At 41.0% G+C, this 22,014-nt stretch overlaps 2 protein-coding genes across 3 annotated transcripts in view; one reads left to right on the top strand and one right to left on the bottom strand.

Moving 5' to 3' along the window:
• BUD23 (BUD23 rRNA methyltransferase and ribosome maturation factor) overlaps positions 1–9,520 on the top strand; it is a gene marked incomplete at its 5' end in the record, with an annotated part of 10,152 nt that extends 632 nt beyond the window's left edge. Inside the window, 10 exon segments of the mRNA XM_015812811.1 lie at positions 1,163–1,258; positions 2,156–2,238; positions 2,325–2,421; positions 2,512–2,608; positions 3,216–3,266; positions 4,282–4,367; positions 4,987–5,032; positions 5,811–5,869; positions 6,819–6,908; positions 8,567–9,520. Of these exon segments, the coding sequence (XP_015668297.1) occupies positions 1,163–1,258; positions 2,156–2,238; positions 2,325–2,421; positions 2,512–2,608; positions 3,216–3,266; positions 4,282–4,367; positions 4,987–5,032; positions 5,811–5,869; positions 6,819–6,908; positions 8,567–8,621 (760 nt within the window).
• Positions 9,521–12,435: 2,915 nt separating this feature from the next.
• Positions 12,436–22,014, bottom strand: part of STX1A (syntaxin 1A) — a 29,888-nt gene continuing 20,309 nt past the window's right edge. The window contains exons 7-9 of one of the 2 annotated variants that reach the window (XM_015812823.1): positions 21,335–21,472; positions 14,089–14,199; positions 12,436–12,513 (exon numbers count right to left, since the gene is read on the bottom strand). In XM_015812823.1, coding sequence (XP_015668309.1) covers positions 12,436–12,513; positions 14,089–14,199; positions 21,335–21,472 — 327 coding nt within the window. Of the gene's footprint in view, positions 12,514–14,088; positions 14,200–21,334; positions 21,473–22,014 lie in introns of those variants that run through there. The other variant, XM_015812822.1, reaches the window with a different exon arrangement.

The following is a 22,014-nucleotide window of genomic DNA, read 5'->3' as shown; positions in this document are numbered from 1 at the left end:
TTACAAAATACATTTAGAGTTTTTGAAATATAGTACATTGTCAGGTTTCTCTGAGATCTGTGTCTCCTCAGATTTAGACATATTGTAGTTGAAACAGAGTACTCTTGAAAATTTATTTGTATCTTTTTTTTACTGAAATATAGATCAAAATAGATTAAAACTATCAGAATATTACAAAGAAGATAATCAGATAGAGCTTTCCGTATCACAGTTAAATTGCAGCTACAGGATTTGGTGTGAATGTATCAAGGGAAATAAGGCCCTTTTGCAGAATGGAAATAGAAGTGCCATCATGAAAAGTTCTTGAGTGTGTTGCTGTAAAGGGAATGATTCCCTAAAAGGAATTATGCTAACTATTTTGTGAGTGTTGGAAAAACATTTGTCCATCTGGCACATTCATTGGAATTTATCATATGGAGAGAAACGTATGTAGCCTCATATGGTTGTTAGCAGCCTCTGTTTCTCCCTATTCTGTAGGGGGGGGGGGGGAACTGAAAGGGAAGAGAATTGAAACCACCTTAAAGAATCATAGTGGATTGGCCACCTTGTATTTCTTAATGTAGTAATAGCAATAGCATTTAGCCCTATATACCACTACATAGTGCTTTACAGCGCTCTCTTAAGTGGTTTACCGCAGGGGTCCCCAACCCCTGTTCCGTGGACCAGTACTGGTCCGCGGCATGCCAGTAACCGGTCCGCACAAACAAGCAAAGCCCCATCTACGGGATGCAGGCAGCACACAAAATCATGCTCCCTCCGGTTCGTGGAAAAAACCTCTCTCCACGGAACCGGTCCCTGGTGCCCAAAAGGTTGGGGACCTCTGGTTTACAGAGTCAGCATATTCCCCCCAATTATTTGGGTCCTTACTTTACCGACCTCAGAAGGATGGAAGGCTGAGTCAACCTTGAGCCGGTTGAGAATCGAACTGTTGGCAGTGGGCAGAGTTAGCCTGCAATACTGCATTCTGACCACTGTGTTACCATGTACCATTTCTTCTCCTGAGTACTTGGAATAGATTGCTTATTGTCTGTGCATAAGCATCTTCATGCAATTTCAAGAATGAGTTAAAAAGAAGCTTACATTTTCCTGTAAGTATTCAAGAGGAATGCTGTGCTGTATATTTTTCCTTGAGGCACTCATGTATTTAATTTCCATCTTCCAGCTCTCGAATGATTGAGATTCAGTCTCAGATGTCTGAACGGGCAGTGGAATTGCTGGGTCTCCCAGACGATCGTCCATGTTTTTTGTTGGATGTTGGGTAAATTTGTTGCATTATTCTTAAGGGATTAATCTACCAGAATACGAATGGGTTTATTTTTAAAGTTTATTTCCTAGGAAGTGATACCATGTTTGCATAGCCTGCCCACCCAATCAATGTAAGCTCTAAACTTCTTTCAGTATCTAAATTTTCAAAGTCACCTTGAAGCATGACTGGCTATATATCTTCTTTAGGAGAGCAGCAATTAACTTTAAATGCTCAGTGTTGAATCAGGGCCCATTAAGTCCATTGTTACATTCCACTGAAAGCATGTGAGGTTGAAGGTAGAATGATGGCTTCCCTGTGACCACCAATCTGAGATTTTCTCCATATTTAAAAGTTTAAACATAGAGTGTTGGGTTGCCTCCCTCCCAAGCAAATTGTGCTGTACCATTTAGCTGCAGTTCATCATCCAATAAATGCTGTCTGATGTCCCTCCAGATGGAAACAAGTATGCAAATTGAGTATTAGAATATCACTGTGGTATCAACAACCAAATCAAAGTTTCTGCCTTGCCTATACTGACATATTATGTCCTGAAATTGGCAATTTTGGGGACAAGGAATCAATGAAATAAGTTATTACCCCGATTCAACAGTGTGATCAGTAGAATTATAAGAGGGGGGGGGAGTGTTTGTAAATTTAAGTCACCTTTCAAACAGTTGTAAATTCTTAAAGTAAAGCAGTTCATTCCCTCTTCCATTAACCATATCATTTTAAAATCAGTGTGTTCTGCATTTAGGGGTAGCTTTGCTTTGATCCAAAAAACTTAGCAGATGTTTTTGAGTAGCACAGTATATCTTCATGCAGTTTAACATTTCGTGATTCTTCAGCCTGTCTTGTTTAGTGAAAAAGAGAGCAGATGTTTATTCATCCTAACTGTGCTTTTCCTATCAGTTGTGGCTCTGGCTTAAGTGGTGATTATATCTCTGAGGAAGGGCACTGTTGGGTTGGCATGGACATCAGTCCAGCAATGCTTGGTGAGTAGATCTCTTTTTTGCTCTCTCCTTAGCTAAACTTTCATGCCTGGGAAATGACAGCGCCCTGCTTTCTTTATTCTAAATAGACGTAGCCCTGGAGAGAGAAGTGGAGGGAGACCTGATGCTAGCAGATATGGGCCAGGGAATTCCATTCCGACCTGGAACATTTGATGGCTGTATCAGGTAAGAATTTGTAACAAGCAATATCAATATCCAGTGACTACAAGATAGGGAAAATATCATATTCACTGCCCTGAATTATTTTTCTTGCAGTATTTCTGCAGTTCAGTGGCTCTGTAATGCCGATAAGAAAACTCACAGCCCTCCAAAGCGACTGTATCGATTCTTCTCAACTCTGTATACTGCTCTGGTAAACTTTAGTTTTTCTGTTGTTTAATTCTCCCCCCCCCCCAAAAAAAAAAGTTTATGATTAAGGAAGGTAAGAAATCCTATCTGTGTATTTTATAGCTTGGCAACTAGCTTGTATATAAAGTATGAGTAAAGTCTGAGAGGAGGAAAGTAAGAGGGGGAGCAATATAATTTCAGGAGCATTTGCAATGACTTGAAAAACGATGAAGCAGACAGATTCTGTTTTCTCCCTTTCACTTGCTATTCTGAGAAAACTTGGGAAAGAGTTCCGTCTTCATTCTGTGTTCAGCTCAGTAAGAAGACTAATCTTGAACTCAAGTGGGAATTGCAGCTGTCCTAGTGGATAGGCTTCCCTAGCAAAGAAGGTTCGGAGGCGAGAGTGATGTTTCTCAACTTCAGCAACTTTTAAGATGTGTGGACTCCGCAACTCAGAAAATGCCTCAGCAAGCCATGATAGTTGGGGAAAACTGGGAGTTGAAGTCCACTTATGTTAAAGTTGCCAAGGTTGAGAAGTATTAGGAATAAGGTCACTTCAATATTTATTTCTCATAAGTAAGATCATGACCAGATTGCAAGATCTCATATACAACTGACATTTTGTTTTCTAGGCCCGAGGAGCCCGCGCTGTTCTACAGTTATACCCAGAAAACTCTCAGCAGGTTTGTACTTTGGGGCTGGGGGAATGTAGAAGAAGGTAAATTTATGTAGGAAGTTTTGTGTGTGTTTGTGTGTGTGTGTTTGTGTGTGTGTGTATTGGGTAGATCAGCAAGAGCTGATCTTGGTTGCTTGATCAAATTAAGTAACTCACTGTTTTTCATACCTCTGCAGCAATAATTTAGGAGAATTCACATGGTTTCAATATTGTTCACACTTTTTAATGTATATCCTGCATATAACCTACAAATATCAGCTTCTGTCTTATAAGAGGCATTTGGAGAGACATGAGGAAGCCATGCCCAGATGTTTGTTTGGTTTTTTTTTTACTTTGGTTTTAAAGAGCAGGGAATCTCTAAAGTTCTCTGGGGGGAAAGGAAATGGTACAGGAAATTCGGGGAAGGAGAGGAAAAGAGGAAGGAAAAGATGTGCCTATTATGTTTAGCTTTAAGATGACTTGCATTTAGTTATTAAAGTGGGCATTCCTTCACATGGATTCAATGTAGTTCTAACTGAGCTTGTGATCCCCTAATCTAGAGGCTGGCAAACTACAATCTGTTACGTTTTTTTTTATGCAGCTTGCAAAGTGAGCGGGTGCATGGATAGGCGGGCAGAAAGCAGATTGCCAAGTCCGAGCCAATGAGTTCCCAGGGCAAGATGCAGGGCTAGGAGTCGGGTGTCTTGGGCAGCAGCATCCATCAGCAGCCTCCTTGCTGGCAAGCTGGTGCCTTTCAGTGGCTGCCATATTTCTTAGTTTGCAGATCTGCCAGCCATACCAGTATTAGGGGATCTGACCTTTTACAGAAAAGTTTGCCAATCCCTGCCCTAATGCCCAGTAGAAGTGCAGAAGCAACACCCCCCCTCCCAAAAAAGGCAAATTCCTTAAAAGAATAGAGGAGGATATGGGATGTATGGAACGTTCTATTGGAAGAAGGAGCCTGGCCCGTCCCATCCTCAAGGCAGGTCTGTATTGCTAGGAAGAGAACATCTCCGATTCAGTGAGGTTCTTTCTCTTGGCAGCTGGAGCTCATCACCACCCAAGCCATGAAGGCGGGTTTCACAGGTGGCATGGTAGTAGACTACCCCAATAGTACCAAAGCCAAAAAGTAAGTCTTTTGCTATCGGGGGGAGGTTGGTACTTCAGGTTCTGGGGAGATGTAGTTGCTCCACAATGCACACTGCGTGAGGTTTTTGGATCAAGAGTGATATGAATCTCTGCAATCAGCTCAGTGCACGCGTAGCTTCAAGTTTTGGGGTAATTGATTACTTCATGTGAGAATTAAATGGTTTAATATTTTGTGTATAATTAGGTAAAGACTCCTCTTGAGACGCTTTTCATGAGAAAACCTTTGTCTAACATGGCAGACATGTTCAAATCTTCTCAGCTCTTGTGTGAAATTTAAGGTCATAGAACATTCCAAGACATTTCATGCAGTTCTGCAGGGCTGCTCAATTCATTGAAATAAGTCCATGTTTCTCTTTTCTTGACATGTCATTTAAAAAATAATTTGATGAGGAGGGACCACTGTTCAGTACTGGGTCCTTTTCAGGTAGTTGAAAAGATCCTCTCTTCTGGAGATCTTTGATTGTTTCTAAGAGTCAGTGCTAGAGCAGATGGCAGCATCTTTTAGTAGGGTAACTCCTTTGACCTTTGAGAAGTTATTTAAAACGTTCCCTTCTTTCCATGTGTTGTTTGATATGCTGCTTATCTCTTTCTTTTTACAGATACTTTCTCTGTCTCTTTGCTGGCATAACTGATGTATTACCAAAGGTAATAAAATTGATGGGAAAACTGGACTGCTTTAATCGAGAACACTTCTTTTCCACAATGAAGGACAAAGAAATATTGTTGATAGATGGGATGGCCTTTGATTCTTCTGGCACCTCTCTCATTTCTAAATTCTTGTCTTTTGAAAGGCATGTTTTCAATTCTTGCCAAATTAAAGAGTGTTTTGTTTACTAAAAGATATGGGTTTTTTGCTGGAGAATGACAGGTCCATGTAAGCAATATCTGATCTCTGCTAAGCATGGTTACTGAGCCTCCAGTTAAGATGGTCTGTGGCTTTTAAGTTCACTGCCTGGATCCCTTAAGTCAGGGGTCCTCAACCTTGGCAACTTTAAGACTTGTGGACTTCAACTCCCAGAGTTCCTCAGCCAGCAAAGCTTCCTCAGCCAGCAAAGTCTTAAAGTTGCTAAGGTTGAGGACCCCTGCCTTAAGTGTACTTCCCTGAAAGGGTATGTAAGAATGACCTTGGGACTAGATAACCATCAGACAAAGGGCAGCTGAGTCCTCAGAGAGAATGTGGGCATGTCAAATGCCTCAGAAGGAATCCTCTTTAGTTTCTTAGATTGTAAAGATGAGGTGGGAGAGAAATTCTTTCAGACTTGCAAGATTCTGTTAATGTCACTTTTCAGGTAAAGTTAGAGCTAGTATTTTTGGGGTGTGCTTGTCTGGACTGCATTGTAAGGCTGATGGTTGCCTTTTTCGTGGTTGGTGTTTCTCTTTCAATTAAATTCACATGGATTGTTTTATTTTGTGGTTTTGGCAGGGTCTTGGTACAGAGTGCAGTGAAGAAGAGACCACAGAGGCCAAGTTCACCAAGGAAAGGTACCAAGGCCAGAACTGGAAGCAGGGGGACCTTTGGGTTTAGGGTGGTTCAGACTGAATTATTTTGCTCTTGACCCCCAGACCCCAAACTACAAAATAAGAACAAGAGTGGTTTGCCTTTTAGGATACGGGGAGAAGCAAGAGCCTATAAGCAAGTTGTCTAAAGCAAGTGTTGCTTGCAGTGCAATCTTTTCTAGGGCGTGTGGGCTTGATAGGCAAATCAGCAACGTCTCCTCCTCCCTAAAGGCTGTGTAAGGCTACACTCACCCTCTTCATGGCTTGGAGGAGAGACAAACAGCAATAGCCAGAGGATCATTGTCGTGGTAATCAATAGCCTAATTGCCATGTTTTCCTGCCTCTGACACGCTGGTAATGGAAATGCTCTGATTTGGCAATTATATGAATTAGTGGATGTGTAGCCCAATCTTAGCTAATCTAGTTTTCTCCCAATACTGGCTGGGAGTTAGAAAAATGAAATCCAACATCCTTCCTGAATAAGGTTGGAATAGTTTCTGTCATTTGTTGCACTGGTCTTTTAAACTATGGTAATATACTGTACAATAAGTCCATACGTTGTTACTTCATTTCCACCAAGTTGTTTTTTTTAAAAATTCTAGTCATTTCAGCAAAATCACGTCTTCCTATATGGACTACTCTGAGGCTTTATTCTGATTTTCACTGTCGGAGGCAAGATGGTACTTTAAAAGTGGGACCGTCTCAGTTACTGCCCCAGTTGACAATTGACAAAGACTTTCAGCAATTTGTACTGTTTTCTACCTGTTGGTAGACCTTTTAAAGGACCTTTTAAAGTCCATTGAAGGACCTTTGAAAAAGTGGTAATTTTTGTGTTGCTTGTTTGCTCTATTCTGTTTTTTTGTTTTGCTGTTTTCTGAGGCCACTTGGCACTGAATTAAAGTAAACAGTTGATAATATTTTTGTTTTCCTCAAGGATCCGGTTTAGAAATGCCAAAGGGAAGTCAGTGAAGAAGAGTAGAGACTGGGTGTTGGAGAAGAAAGAACGGCGGCGACGACAGGGCAAGTAAGTCTGAACTCTGCAAGATTCTTTCTGTTCCATAGAAGAGGCCCTTGTTGCCTCAGAGCAAAATATGGCCTCCCTTTTGGGGAACCTTGACAGATCCCTCCAACTAAAATTGCTGAGAATTGTTGGTGTAGTTTCCTATCATATTTAGGCAGGAAACAGATATGAAAGCTGTGTTTGCGTGACATGGCTGACCTTGCAATCTCTTTTGCAGCCAAATGTGCTGGCAACATCTAATAGCAGATGGCTTAGTCAGACTTTCTGTGGCTATTTTCCCCAGTTTGCTGGAAAAAGCAGCTGCTACTGCAAAGGTTAGCATTTCCCTTTCCTCTCCCAGGTATCATTTTTGCCACAATAAACACAATTTATACTCTATACTGCACTTAATTTTCAAGTGCAGTATTGTATTGTTTCTTTTCCTTTGTTGATCATTATTTTAAAACAATAAACAAACAAACAAATAAATAACTCGATCTTTGCCAAAAGGCTGAGAATCTATTGGCGCATGATCAGGATCAAAGCCAAGATTGGTGACTGTCTCCGCTACCCTCATGAAAATCAGACTGGACATTGAGACAAAATGCCAGGGGTCTTGTTTTTACAACACTTCTCTATGACATTGTCTTGATCATGCGACAGAAGAGAGACAATTAAATCCCCAGTAAGTCATTCATATGGTGCACCAACCCACTCCACCAACTTGGTCTTTTCATACATTATTTTTAGCGTTTGCATTTCTTGCATCAGATGAGGAGAGCACATCTTTCTCCTTCTGTCCTGGCCACTTTTTACAGAGGCATGATTGAGAGAGTTTTAACAAACTGCATCACTGGTTTGGTGGTAGCAGTGTCTCAGATAGAAGGTCCATACAGAGAGTGGTAAGGGCAGCTGAGATTATAGGAAGCTTGCTTCCCGTTATTCAGGATACTGCTTATAAGCGCTATGTGCTTTTAGAGCTTGAAGCATTGTTAGAGACCCCACACACCCACTTCATGGTCTGTTTCTGTTGCTCCCCTCTGGGAGGAGGTTTCTAAGTATTTATAGCAGAACTATTAGATTCTGTAACAGCTTTGTTCCTTATGCCATCCGTCTTCGCCATGTATATGTATACATTCAAACTAGGCTGTGTTGTTTCTCTGTGTCATATATGTGTATGTGGATATATACATAATGGTATTTTTTTGAGAGCTGAATGCAACAACATTTCATTTTAATGTATGCTGATTAGTGGCAAAGTTTTTATTCTATTCTGTTCTATTCCTATTACACCAAGTCAAAAGGATAGAGCACACTATTCTACTAAGTTAGATTTAAGCTACTTAAAAGAAAATCTCCCAAAAAAACCTGGTGTCCTCTTATGTGTGACCACAACCCCAACCACTTTCCATGCCCATTTGTGCCTCTTGCCTTTCCAAAAAACATTGATAATTGTCAGTTACCAAAATTATCAACATGATTTCCCCACCACTACCACCTCCCCCTCCCAGCATTTGAAGTTTTGCAGAAATGGGGCGTTGTCTTACCTGAGCACCTTTTCTCAGCATGAAGATTAAGACAACCCACTAGTGGATTCTCCATCCAACCATGCTGGAGAACCTCTTATCTCTGCTTCCTGCATTTTGCCCATTCTTACTTTTTCTTTTATGGTTCATCTGCAGGAGCGTGAGAACAGACACAAAATACACAGGTCGAAAGCGGAAACCTCACTTCTGACTTCCTGCTAATTGGATTGAAGTCATTCTTCGAAGTTTTTTGGAGCTAGGCTGTTTGTTGTGGGGTGGAACAGGAAGCAGATTCATAATCTGAACAGAAGCTGCTGAAGACTTCCAGGCTGGCCACAGTCCCTTCTCTGCTCCAGCCCCTTTAAAAAGAACTTCTCACAGAGAATATGGGACCCAAACAATTCACCGTTTCTTTGCTGCCTGACTCTCAGAGCCTCCTTTGGCTTTTGATGGTTTCAGATTAAGTTGTGTCGGTTTTACTACTCCAACTCTCAATTAAATGAAGTCTGGGAAACGGATTCTGCATCATTGCTAGTTGGTTTAAGCTGCTGCAAGGGGCCCCCCCAATAGCCCCCAATGTATTTTGAGATTTCCATGTTGGCTTTTAAAGCTGGAGGAATGATAAAATTGATATTGTGTCCTAAAGCTATTCTGGACCAGAACCAACACAAGCAAAAATCTGGGTTTAGGAGATCAAGCATTTTACCTTCTGTGCCTTAAAAAAGGGTGCTGGTAGACACCATCTTATTTTGACCTCTATGCTGAGCAGAAGCAAATCAGTTAAGAAACACAGCACTATTTAAGATTTTCTAGCTACTGACATTTAAAAAAGGTATGTATTGTATCAGAAACTAGAAAATATCTTGGTAAGTTAGTTACTTGCTATGGGGTTCTGCTTTCATTTCCAGGAGTACGAAAATCTGAATACTTATCTGCTGTAATAAATGATCCAAAAGGTGTACATCTTTAAAATTAAATTCTGTATAACCAGCTCAGAAGTCATGTAAGTACAGCTTATCCCCCTCTATGTTCCGGTTCACAGAAGACTCAAAAGGATGAAATATTTGATATAAATATTCTTTATTATACATAAAAGTTCATTCATAAAAGAAAGCTGTTTGCCCCCTGAAGTTTGGAGGTGGTGAGGAAAAGATATTTGGGGACAAATTAAGCAACAACAAAAAAGAGAGAGACTGGAATGTAGAAAGGAGGCAATAGAGGATTAGTTCCAGATTCCCCAAGTGGAAAGTGAGACTTGAGGGCCACAAGAGACAAGGGCACTTAATTCACATTGTACAGCAACATTACAACTCCTGGGGAGGCCTATATGACATCGTAGGTGAAATGTCTTCCCCTGCAAGAATGCTGAATACTGCAACAGGTGAGACTACAGTGGCACTTCAGAGGGTTTATTTTTTTTTTTTAAGATTAAAGATGATTGACACATTTTCTCTCAGTATCTGGAGAGATTCCTGAAGCACAGACGTACTAGTAACAGCTCTATTTGTGACATGCAACAAAGGAAGGTGTGAATTGAGAGCAGTAGCTGCCCTAGTGCTGCAGCAGGGCTATTGCCCCCATGCCGATTGTAGAAAAGTTAATTAAGGTCACCCAAACCGGGGAAAACAAAGGAAGCAGCATAACAGTTTCAGAAGGCGGGGAACTGCCATGAGCAAAATTGAAACTTGGTTATAACTATTCAACAGAGGTTATTTTCAATATTTTACTGGCTACTATGGAAGAAAAAACAAGAGGAGCCAGTATCTCGGCAGTCGGTCTTCCAAGTGTGAACTTCACCTAACCATGTTTTCGTTCTGGAATTGCAAGGTTGCACAAAGGTTTTTGAAGCTCATCTTGAATCCTGCAACGAGGATTATGTAAGCTCGCTCTATCCTTAAGCAGACTCTGCTGGAGTTTCTTGTTCCACCAATAAGCCATTTCTGACTTAAGACAAACTGATGAGAAGCAAGCATCCCTTAGGTGAGAGGATAGGAGAGCAGGTTCTTGGTCCAGAAAGTTACTGTATGAAAGATACTGCTGGTGTTGTGAAGCAGCTGGAAGAGCTAAGTTAAGACTAGAGTGCTGGGATGTGGGGTGAAGATTTGGCAATTTCTGTGTAGTCTGGAATAACCACAGGAGGCAGCTTGTGGCATGTAAAAGGGAGAAGATGAGCCACCCCACCGTTTCTGTCATCAGAAGTAGGTCCAGGCAGCTCCTCTAAAAGAAAATGTGGGAACACCCCAGTCTGCATTTCTCTTTCAAGAACCACCTGGTGAAATCCTCAAGTGAAGCAGCCCACAGAAAAAGAAAGGATAAGTGGAATTTGATTAATAATGAGCCTTTTGCTGTTGGTCAATGCAGTGGACAGGTAAAGAGTCAGATATCCAGGTAACGAGAGTGAAATTTTACAATGGCAGAAGCTGGACTAACCCAGTTGGTCTTAAGCACAAAAAAGCTAATTCAAGGCCAAGGAGGTTTCAGTCTCTGGCATAGCTCAAGCACCCAACGTGTATTGCAGGCATGATGTCAGTGGTAACTTCATTGAAGGCAGGTCCTCAGCTGTTCTATTCCAGTGGGCAAAACTGGATTTTCAACACACTACAGGTGTCTTTGTCCCAGTCACAAAATACCCCTTTACCAGAGGGCAAATGATTGAGAATTCTATTTGCTCTCTTAACTAAATTGTTAAAAAGTTTATCACCAGCCTGATTGACTTTCACCTTTTTTGCAGCCACCATTTTATTTTCTACCAGTACAAGGGTCAAAAAGCCAACTTTGAAATATAGCTTTTTTTTTTTTTAAATGGGACAGAAGGTCTGGTAAGGACCAAGGAACGCCATGGACACATTAGTACCACAACCATTTTAATAGGCCCTCCATATAAGGCTGCTTCTCATAATATTTTAAACTTGGATTTGTTGTGTTGCGTGACAGAGGAGCTGCAACTTGTCTGGAACACATTTCTAAAATATGCATTTGTAAATTCCCATTTCATCATCCACCAGCTCTTGGTTAACACATCCAGAAGACCTAATTGGATGTGGTGAAGTTTACCTTTGACTCCTCCAATTTAGCTGGTTGTGTGGAAGTAATTATTAGTGGTTTTGCAGATCACCTTTCTGCTTTTTTAAGCAAACAAACCTTGAATGACATTTTAAAGAAATAACATTACATTTTGCTTTCAGGAAGGCAAGAGAAAAGAAGCCCAGTGCTTCTTCGGAAATGGAAAAAGAGACTGAGGTTTCCACTGAACAGAAATGGTGCTCAGAGCAGAACTGTGGAAGACACAGATTTGGGCCAGGTGGGCCATACCCATCTTTTAATCCTGGCTGGGCAGCTGCAGAATAATAATAAAAAAATCAGAATATCCTAGATCAGGGGTAGTCAACCTTGGCTCTTTTATGACTCGTGGACTTCAATTCCCAGAATTCCTGAGTCAAGGTTGACTACCCCTGTCCTAGATGAACAGGCCTGCAACACTACAAAAGGGTGTTTTTAGCCCATGGCTAAAAAAGAGGAAGACTGGCCTTGCCAAAGAGGCTCCCCTACCTCTTACAAGCAGCAGTGCAGAGCACACAGTTCTGGCGACAGATGATGATGACCAGACCTTTTCCCTGCCAGGGCAGGGATTGGATTAACTGTGCATAGCTGTTGTAGCAAACTCTTATTTTGGGGAGAAGAAAGAGGACCTCACTGGAAGGAAGGGAAAGGGGTTTGAAGAGATCTGACCATCAAGAAGAGGTCAAAAGGTGGTAGAACTGCCAAAACCTTGAGCATGTCATGCACACACTTGCCTTCCCACCATCCCCCCAGCACCATCCCTCCCCCAACACGTACACTGTACTTAACACATAGTGTTAACACAAATAATCATGCATTAGAGACGAGAGTGCTGGTCCGCCAGTATTCTCCAATGGCGGGTACAGGGTTTGGATGGGCCCAGATGGGTGGTGGGCTGGGTGCCTCCGGTGCTCTTATTCATCTCCTTACTCCCATAAGCGATATTCTTGGATGGTTGCAGGCTTTTAGCCAAATATTCCACCAATAGTAGAAGCAATGACAATTCCCAGAATGACGCAGCAGATGATAATCATAATCTTCTTCTGCAAGAGAAGGAAGAAATAGCAATAATGCAGACCTGAGAGGTGTCCCTGAGCCTGCATAGAAAATTACAGCAAAGAGAAGCAGGGCTGTTCCAGGGAACTGCTCTACTCCCTGAAATGATTTGATTCCAGATAGTTCACCTATGGGATGCCTTCTTCGCTGTTCCTTTTCTGCTATGTTTTTGAGGATTTAAGAAGGTAGGTCAGGGATTGTATCTTTTTTATTTCATTTATTTAGCTTAAAGAAATGGAATTTGTGTTTTTTTCTTTCTCGCCCATCTATTTTTCCTTTCATTTTGACTTTAAGTGTGCAGGCAGTGACTTAATTCTTACTTTAGGCTGAAGACTATGATAACAATATTGCAGATATCTTTAAAATATATTGTAAGAATCCTATTGGCTTTAAGATGATTTAGGTGGAAGGGGCCTGATGTGAAAGGCAGTTTGGAAGCTATTACTGATCCAAAATGCAGCTCCCAGCCAGATGGATGATCAATGATGACACAGCAGAATAACAGCAATCTTACAGGAGCTGGACTGTGGCAGTTGACCTCTGGGTCCAGTTCAAGGTAATGGCTATCATCTTTGTAGAGCACTTAGCAATAACACTTAGACTTATATACCACTCCCTAGTGCTTTACAGCCCTCTCTGAGCAGTTTACAGTGTCTGCATATTGCCCCCAACAATCTGGGTCCTCATTTTATCGACCTCGGAAGGATGGAAGATGGAGTCAACCTTAAGTCAGTTAGGATCAAACTGCTGTCTGTGGGCAGAGTTAGCCTGCAATACTGAATTCAAACCACTGTGCCACTGAGCTCCTTTCTCATGGTTTATCTTTATGGTTCAGTTCCTTGTTACCTTTAGGCTTGTCTGAGACAGGTAGAATCTGCCCCTCCACCTCAGGCATTTCACAGGCAGGCTAGAGTCATTCCTGCAAGAGGTCCAGGGGAAAAAGTTGGAGCAGGACTCCTTAGTGGCAGTCCCCAAGGTGAGGGTGGCCTCACAGCCATGATTATGGTATTCCAGTGGATCTTTGGGCCTAGTACAGAGTGGAAGTATCTTATGCTTTAAGGTCTAAGGATGGGGTTTTATTTGATTGATTTTAATTGTTCTGACTGTTCTGATTTTGATCTTATTGTGACCTGCCCAGAGTCCTCAGAGGAGGAGGCAGCATGTATACTATTACAAAATAAACAAATAAACTGCCTGTGTTGAAAATGTGTATTTTCAAGGGTTGATGCAGAGTTGCAGTGTTTGAAAAGGAACACCAGGGGGACAACTTCCAACAGCAATCAAGAGAGGGGGAGGGAGGGAGGGAGAGAGAGAGAGAGAGAGAGGGAGGGAGAGAGAGAGAGAGAGAGAGAGATATCGCAATCTACGGTATGTATCTTTGTATTTCAAGGCAAACTAGGGTTGATGAAGACAATGCTTGTCTTCTGAGCAAGTCTTAATGTTTTCTACTACCATACTTTCCTACATCTGCCATTGCATCTCTGGGATACCATAGGATGGCTTAACATACACACGCGCACACACACACTCTCCTTCTGTACACATCACAGACCAGTGCTTACCCGCCGTGCTTTGCTCTGGTACTTTACAGCTTTTTTGGTATCAGACACAGCCCTCTCCACATAGTCCACGGAGTGTTCCACATTATATTCAATGCGGTCGATCATCTCGCCCTGCACAACGGGGGATGCACATAGATTTCAAAAAACGTGGCTTGAGGGATGCTGAGGTTCTCCCTATTACCTCTTTTCTCACATCCACGTGGAGTGGGAATGGCGCTTTCAGCCTCCTTTGCCCTGCATTTGCTGCTAGACCTGTCATCAGAAAGAACAAAAGAGAGCAGAATGACTAGATTGAAACTGTGTGATTTAGGGCTGGATGTGGGGCAAGGAGGGTCCTGAGTCCTCACTGGGATACTTTATGTCACATGCCCCCTTATACAGATAGTTCTCGACTTACAATAGTTCATTTAGTGCCCATTCAAACTTACAACGGCACTGAAAAAAGTGACTTATGACCATTTTTCACAGTTACGACCTTTGCAGCATCCCCATGATTATGTGATCAAAATTCAGATGTTTGTCAACTGGTTCGTACTTATGACCGTTGCAGCATCCCAGGGTCATGTGATCCCCTTTCGCAACCTTCTGAAAGCAAAGTCAATGGGGGAGTCAGACTTACTTAACAGCTAGGTTACTAACTTATCAACTGCAGTGATTCACTTAACAACTTGGGCAAGAAGTGTTGTAAAATGGGGCAAAACACACTTATCAGATGTCTCACTTAACAACGGACATTTTGGGCTCAATGGTGGTCGTAAGTCGAGGACTACCTGTACATATTCCTCAACAGCTTTTATTCTCAAAGGTTATGGCAAAATGAGATGGCCTCAGAGCTATTCATCAACTCAGCTGAAAAACATGCTCCATCAAGCTATTCTACTTGTACCCAGCCTGCCACTGCATCAGAGGTTATCCTTAAGCTGGTGCTTTTCTTCTTCTGCCTTCATCCTTGTTAGCTTTTCTGTTATGTATTTCAGGACTTCAAATGAGTAGGTTAATAATGATCTCATTTTAAAATTTTATTTATTTTATTTCTAATCCACCTTTTGTAGAGGACCTCAAAGTGCCATACCAAGTACTCCCTCCTTCTATTTTTTCCTCTATCAGAAAGTTTGGGCTAAGAAAGAGTACCAAATCCATAATCCTCTAGATATCTTCGGTACTGTACTTGAGGAGAGACTCAAATTCAGATCTCTCTGTTCCTATTCCAACATTTTCATCGCCATACCACATTGGTTGGTATACACAAAGCTTTCTTAGAAATGTTTGAGGAAGCAGAGGAAAAATCTTTAGCAGTAAATAATAAAAGAACTGCTTTAATATTCACTATTGCTTGGTCCACTTCAGGCTTTATTGTTCTAAATTTCTTTTATTCTTTTATGGTATGTAGTTTTCACTTTGAAGAGGCCTCAATGGCAGAAGTACAAACTTGAATTTGAGACTCTCAAAACTATTTATTCAGGATTTATAGTCTCAATGTGAATCCCAAATGCTTTTCCCAAGGCTAGGAAGCTGAAGTCTCCCTTTTCCTGTGTTTTCAACTGTACATGATTATAGGGTGGAGGTGCCTAGACAAAGATTCTAGAGTCTTACTCTATTGTCTAATAAAACACACACACACATACACACACAGACAGAAAGCAAGGAAAACACTACTCCATAAAAGGCACTCAGCATCACAAAGGCACAGCTGCTGTAGCAGCATACCAAGAAAAGAACCACAAGTGCATGCAGAGAAAGTCTCCCCACATTTATTACAAAGCAGCACTCATTAAAACATACAAGACACGCTTGTAAAAGTAATGTTTATAGGTAGTTCTCAACTTATGATCAGTCATTTAATGACTGTTCAAAGTTTAAGATGGTCTCCTCGGAAAGTGTGTTTTATGGCCATAAAGCAGTTCTGGTCATTGTAAAATGTTCCCCCACCCCATGGTTGTGTGATTGCAATCTGGGTGCCTTGTGACTGGCTGCCAAGTGGCCCACAACCATGTGATTGCCATTTGCAATCTTCTCTGCCAGCTACCCCAGAAAGTCAAAAGGGAAGCTGGTAAGGGAAGGTTGTGAGCTACTGCTTACCTATCAAGATGACTTTCTCTCATTTCTGGGAGCTGGCTGAATGAGCTGCCTGCCAAGGGGAGCTGAACTCCTTTGGCAGGATGCAGAAATGAAACTCAGATTCTGATGATTTGAGCTCCATTTCTATACCCTGTGGAAGGAGTCCCTTTCTGCACGTGGAGGAGACATGAGATCCTTCCACAGGGAGCAGAAGCAAAGCTCAGATCCTGATTATTTGAACTCCATTTCTGCATCCTGCCGAAGGTGATCCTTTCCACACATGGAGCAGAGATGCCATTCTTCAGCAGGCAGCTTTTTCAGCCAGATCATAGAAAGGGGAGGGAGCTGATATCCAAACATAGATGCAGTGTAATAAAGTAAGAGCCTAGAGCACCTCAGGAAGGTGGGGTAAATGTGCCTCCCCCTAAAGCTGAAAATCCTGCTTTGATTTTGGCAAGGATAATTTTCAGCTTCTGAGCAGAGCCCCCCTGGGTTTCCCCTGCCAGGCATCCTGTACTCCTTACCAGGGACTCCATCTGCTTAATGACGCACACAATCACTTAATAATCACAACTGGGAGTGTTGAGATTGCGGTCATTGAGTAAATCAGTCGCAGGAGTAGTCATGTGATGTCTTGCTTAATGACCACTTGGCTCAATGACTGAGATTCCATGCTCAACATGCTAAGTTGAGGGACTATATCTAGAACTTTTATGTTGTTCAGAAAAGTACGGGGGGGTGGGGCCCTCTCTGCTTTCCAGGATTTTGGCCTAGCTGACTTAAAATCCTTTTCAATCTGCCTTGATAACCTTTGAGGTTAAATAAGATACTAGAATTGCAACTTCCCCCACATCCACTCCTGATATGTGGACCAATTCTCAAAATTTTCAGCAATGGCCATGTGGGTGACTGTTCTGGGAAATGAGGATTATGCTGCTTGGTGAAGCCTTAATCGCGTTAACTAGCCTAGCAACTTCTTCTTAACTCTCAAGAGAAATCCAAGAAATGACTGAGTACCAGAGGGAGAACATTATACAACGAAAGATTGGGTCATTGAACCTGGTGTTGTCTTCAGCTAGTAACAATTACCTTGGATCCAGCCCACCTCTCTTAGATTCCTGGGATCAAGTCTTGAATTTTTTTACATGAAGCACATATGCTGTAACACCAACCTATTCTTCCCTCCTCCAGCATCTTTTCTAGACAAGCTAGCAACTTGGCCATCACCCTTCCACTTCCCAACAAGACTGCAGGAGCATGCAGAATCATGAAGCAGCCATGCAGCATAGACATGCAATTGTCCCAATTCTGGGAAAATGGGCATTACCTGCCAATACCTGAACTGTCTTATCCGGATATGCACGGTAGCATGGGAGATAGAAAGAGGGGGTCAGGAGCGGTACAAAGAAAGGCAGGGCCAGACCATCAGGAATCAAATGTATTCACCTTTTAAGAGGGCGAGTCTTTCCAAAGGAGGAACTCTCCACTTTCCTCTCTGCCTGTCTCTGTAAATGTAGCCCACCAACCCCATGCTTGAAGTTCCCTTCAGCTCTCCCTGCTTCACTCTCTATGGGTTGCACAGGGAGGGGGGGCATATGGAAATCAACCATGTCACATCATTTCTGTCAGTGAAGTTTCCCAGGAGGTCATGTTTAAAAGAAAACAGACAGACATTTGCAATGCAATCCAACCTTTTAGAAAGCATTTCCTGTGACAGCACCCCAATTAAGGCCCTCTTTCCTCAGTAAAGTATAGCTCTTCCCCATATTGCTGTCCTTCTAACATCAGATAAAAGCACATCAATCCACCCAGGCATTTGCAGAATAACAACTCTGCCAGGAACAAACTATCTTGCCTTTTTTTTTTTAAATAAACTTTTATTGAGCCTTGTTTTAATTTACTTTAAAAAGAATTGCTTTTATTACCTAAAATTGGCTTAGGTTCTTCTCTAAACCTCCAAAAGGAAAATGGTTCAGAAAATGAAATAATAATACCGTAATAACACAACAACAGTTTCTCACAGGTAGTGAAAAAGTAAAGTGGTCAAAGGCATCACAATCATAAGAGCTACATTTATCATAAATGACACTGCCCTTTCTTTTTGCAAGGTAATTACCACTTTTGCTTTATTTAATTAAAAAAGATAATAAAATAAATTTAATTAGAACTTAAAGAAAATCAACAGCAGCTAAGAAATGGAAGGAGGCCAAGTGAAAAATCTATGGATTCTATAGGCCAGGGATAGGCAACCTTGACTCTTTTATGACTCGTGGACTTCAACTCCCAGAATTCCTGAGCCAGCCATGCTGAGGGGAATAGGCATAGCCTACCCCTGCTATAGGCAGTCCCTAGCTGAGGGAAGTTAAAGAGCTTTTCTTCCTCTATTATTTCCACAGAAATATGGACACAAATTTAGCTTCCTCCAGAAAGTTATTATTGACAATAATTTACAAAGCATGATCACACTGTGTAGTGCTTTGCACAATAGCAGAAGAAAAAATGCAGGATCAAATGCCTACATCTTGCTTTTTCCTTGTTCCCAGGTCAGGATTCTCTTTTGTCCTTCTTGCGGAGAGCCTTTGCGTTCAAACTACAGCAAATTTTGAACAAATCAGATGTGGTGGGCTTGATCTCACTGCCCCATCATAATTTCAACAATATGCTTAACCAAGTCCTATAAGAGCCAAATATTTGCATTTTGCATAACACTGAAAAGACATTTAGCTCTAACTTCGATTTGGTGGGGTGGGGGAAGGGGACATTCAATGATGTTAGTCTATATTTTAATACACCACGTGAAAACAAAAGGAGTTAACACAGTAAACAGGGCGAGTCATGAAATGAAACCTTAAGATGTTTGAAGCAGGGTTGTATAGGGAAATTTGAATCAACAAAAATAATTTTTTTGTGTGATCCAAACCACAGAGCTAACAAAAGACCTTTATCCCAGCCCTCTATTTAATGTAGGAACTACAGTGCAAATATATCATTGCAGTATCTCTAGCAGAGGGTAGTGTAGAGACCGGAGACTAATTAGCAGACGATTAGATGTTGCTACCTGGTATGCCAATAAGTAAATAAGTCCATTCTTCTGCAGCAGCTCTCACCTGGCTTTCCACCAACATGGCCATGTCCATGAACATATCATGGAGCTCACGGATGCTGTTTTCTAGCTTGATGATCTCACTGTGCCGGGTCTCAATCTCATTCAATGCCTGCTTTGTAATGTTGGAGTCCATGATGATCTAGCAAAAAAAAAAAAAAAAGCAGCATTGGAACACTAATGGCATATGGTCCAGGAAGACTTTCCATTCTGGGTAGATATTTCTGGAGATCACATTTTCCTGATTTTTCTGTGGCTGGCTAGAACAAGTTTATAAATTGGTAAAAAAATATGGCTTTCTTTGGGGAAAAAACGCAGAGCTTCTAGCACGTATGGATTTTTCTGTTGGTGGGCAATGACAGCAGACATCTGAAGAATCAAAGGGATACTGAGTATCATTACTGTTCTTAGCCTCCCATGAAGAAAAATCCCAAAAGAGAAAAAAAAATGAAACTGCAGAATTAACTATACCATTAACAAAAATAACTTGTGCATGTATTACCATTGATGAATTTGCTACTTAGAATAACCAAACAAGCTAAATAACACATAACAATAAGTAATATTATGAATGTTTTTCATACTTTCATACTTAATGATTCTTCATATTTATATAACCACCTATCTCGCAATCAAATATTGCTAAGCATAGGCAGTGGAAGAATAATACCCCAGAAGTCTTTGACCANCAATTAAGGACCTCTTTCCTCAGTAAAGTATAGCTCTTCCCCATATTGCTGTCCTTTTAACATCAGATAAAAGCACATCAATCCACCCAGGCATTTCCTCTGCCAGGAACAAACTACCTTGCCTTTTTTTTTAAATAAACCTTTATTGAGCCTTGTTTTAATTTACTTTAAAAAGAATTGCTTTTATTACCTAAAATTGGCTTAGGTTCTTCTCTAAACCTCCAAAAGGAAAATGGTTCAGAAAATGAAATAATAATACCGTAATAACACAACAACAGTTTCTCACAGGTAGTGAAACAACAGTTTGTCACAGGTAGTGAAAAAGTAAAGTGGTCAAAGGCATCACAATAATAAGAGCTACATTTATCATAAATGACACTGCCCTTTCTTTTTGCAAGGTAATTACCACTTTTGCTTTATTTAATTAAAAAAGATAATAAAATAAATTTAATTAGAACTTAAAGAAAATCAACAGCAGCTAAGAAATGGAAGGAGGCCAAGTGAAAAATCTATGGATTCTATAGGCCAGGGATAGGCAACCTTGGCTCTTTTATGACTCGTGGACTTCAACTCCCAGAATTCCTGAGCCAGCCATGCTGAGGGGAATAGGCATAGCCTACCCCTGCTATAGGAAGTCCCTAGCTGAGGGAAGTTAAAGAGCTTTCCTTCCTCTATTATTTCCACAGAAATATGGACACAAATTTAGCTTCTTCCAGAAAGTTATTATTGACAATAATTTACAAAGCATGATCACACTGTGTAGTGCTTTGCACAATAGCAGAAGAAAAATTGCAAGATCAAATGCCTACATCTTGCTTTTTCCTTGTTCCCAGGTAAGGATTCTCTTTTGCCCTTCTTGCGGAGAGCCTTTACGTTCAAACTACAGCAAATTTTGAACAAATCAGATGTGGTGGGCTTGATCTCACTGCCCCATCATAATTTCAACAATATGCTTAACCAAGTCCTATAAGAGCCAAATATTTGCATTTTGCATAACACTGAAAAGACATTTAGCTCTAACTTCGATTTGGTGGGGGGGGGAAGGGGACATTCAATGATGTTAGTCTATATTTTAATACACCATGTGAAAACAAAAGGAGTTAACACAGTAAACAGGGCGAGTCATGAAATGAAACCTTAAGATCTTTGAAGCAGGGTTGTATAGGGAAATTTGAATCAACAAAAATAATTTTTTTGTGTGATCCAAACCACAGAGCTAACAAAAGACCTTTATTCCAGCCCTCTATTTAATGTAGGAACTACAGTGCAAATATATCATTGCAGTATCTCTAGCAGAGGGTAGTGTAGAGACCGGAGACTAATTAACAGACGATTAGATGTTGCTACCTGGTATGCCAATAAGTAAATAAGTCCATTCTTCTGCAGCAGCTCTCACCTGGCTTTCCACCAACATGGCCATGTCCATGAACATATCATGGAGCTCACGGATGCTGTTTTCTAGCTTGATGATCTCACTGTGCCGGGTCTCAATCTCATTCAATGCCTGCTTTGTAATGTTGGAGTCCATGATGATCTAGCAAAAAAAAAAAAAAGCAGCATTGGAACACTAATGGCATATGGTCCAGGAAGACTTTCCATTCTGGGTAGATATTTCTGGAGATCACATTTTCCTGATTTTCTGTGGCTGGCTAGAACAAGTTTATAAATTGGTAAAAAATTATGGCTTTCTTCGGGGAAAAAACGCAGAGCTTCTAGCACGTATGGATTTTTCTGTTGGTGGGCAATGACAGCAGACATCTGAAGAATCAAAGGGATACTGAGTATCATTACTGTTCTTAGCCTCCCATGAAGAAAAATCCCAAAAGAGAAAAAAAAAATGAAACTGCAGAATTAACTATACCATTAACAAAAATAACGTGCATGTATTACCATTGATGAATTTGCTACTTAGAATAACCAAACAAGCTAAATAACACATAACAATAAGTAATATTATGAATGTTTTTCATACTTTCATACTTAATGATTCTTCATATTTATATAACCACCTATCTCGCAATCAAATATTGCTAAGCATAGGCAGTGGAAGAATAATACCCCAGAAGTCTTTGACCA

This window comes from Protobothrops mucrosquamatus, unplaced genomic scaffold (assembly GCF_001527695.2).
Source record: "Protobothrops mucrosquamatus isolate PMUCROS unplaced genomic scaffold, P.Mucros_1.0 scaffold112, whole genome shotgun sequence".
NCBI lineage: Eukaryota > Metazoa > Chordata > Lepidosauria > Squamata > Viperidae > Protobothrops > Protobothrops mucrosquamatus.
Note: the sequence above shows the minus strand (reverse complement) of the source record. Positions and strands in the feature narration are given on the sequence as shown.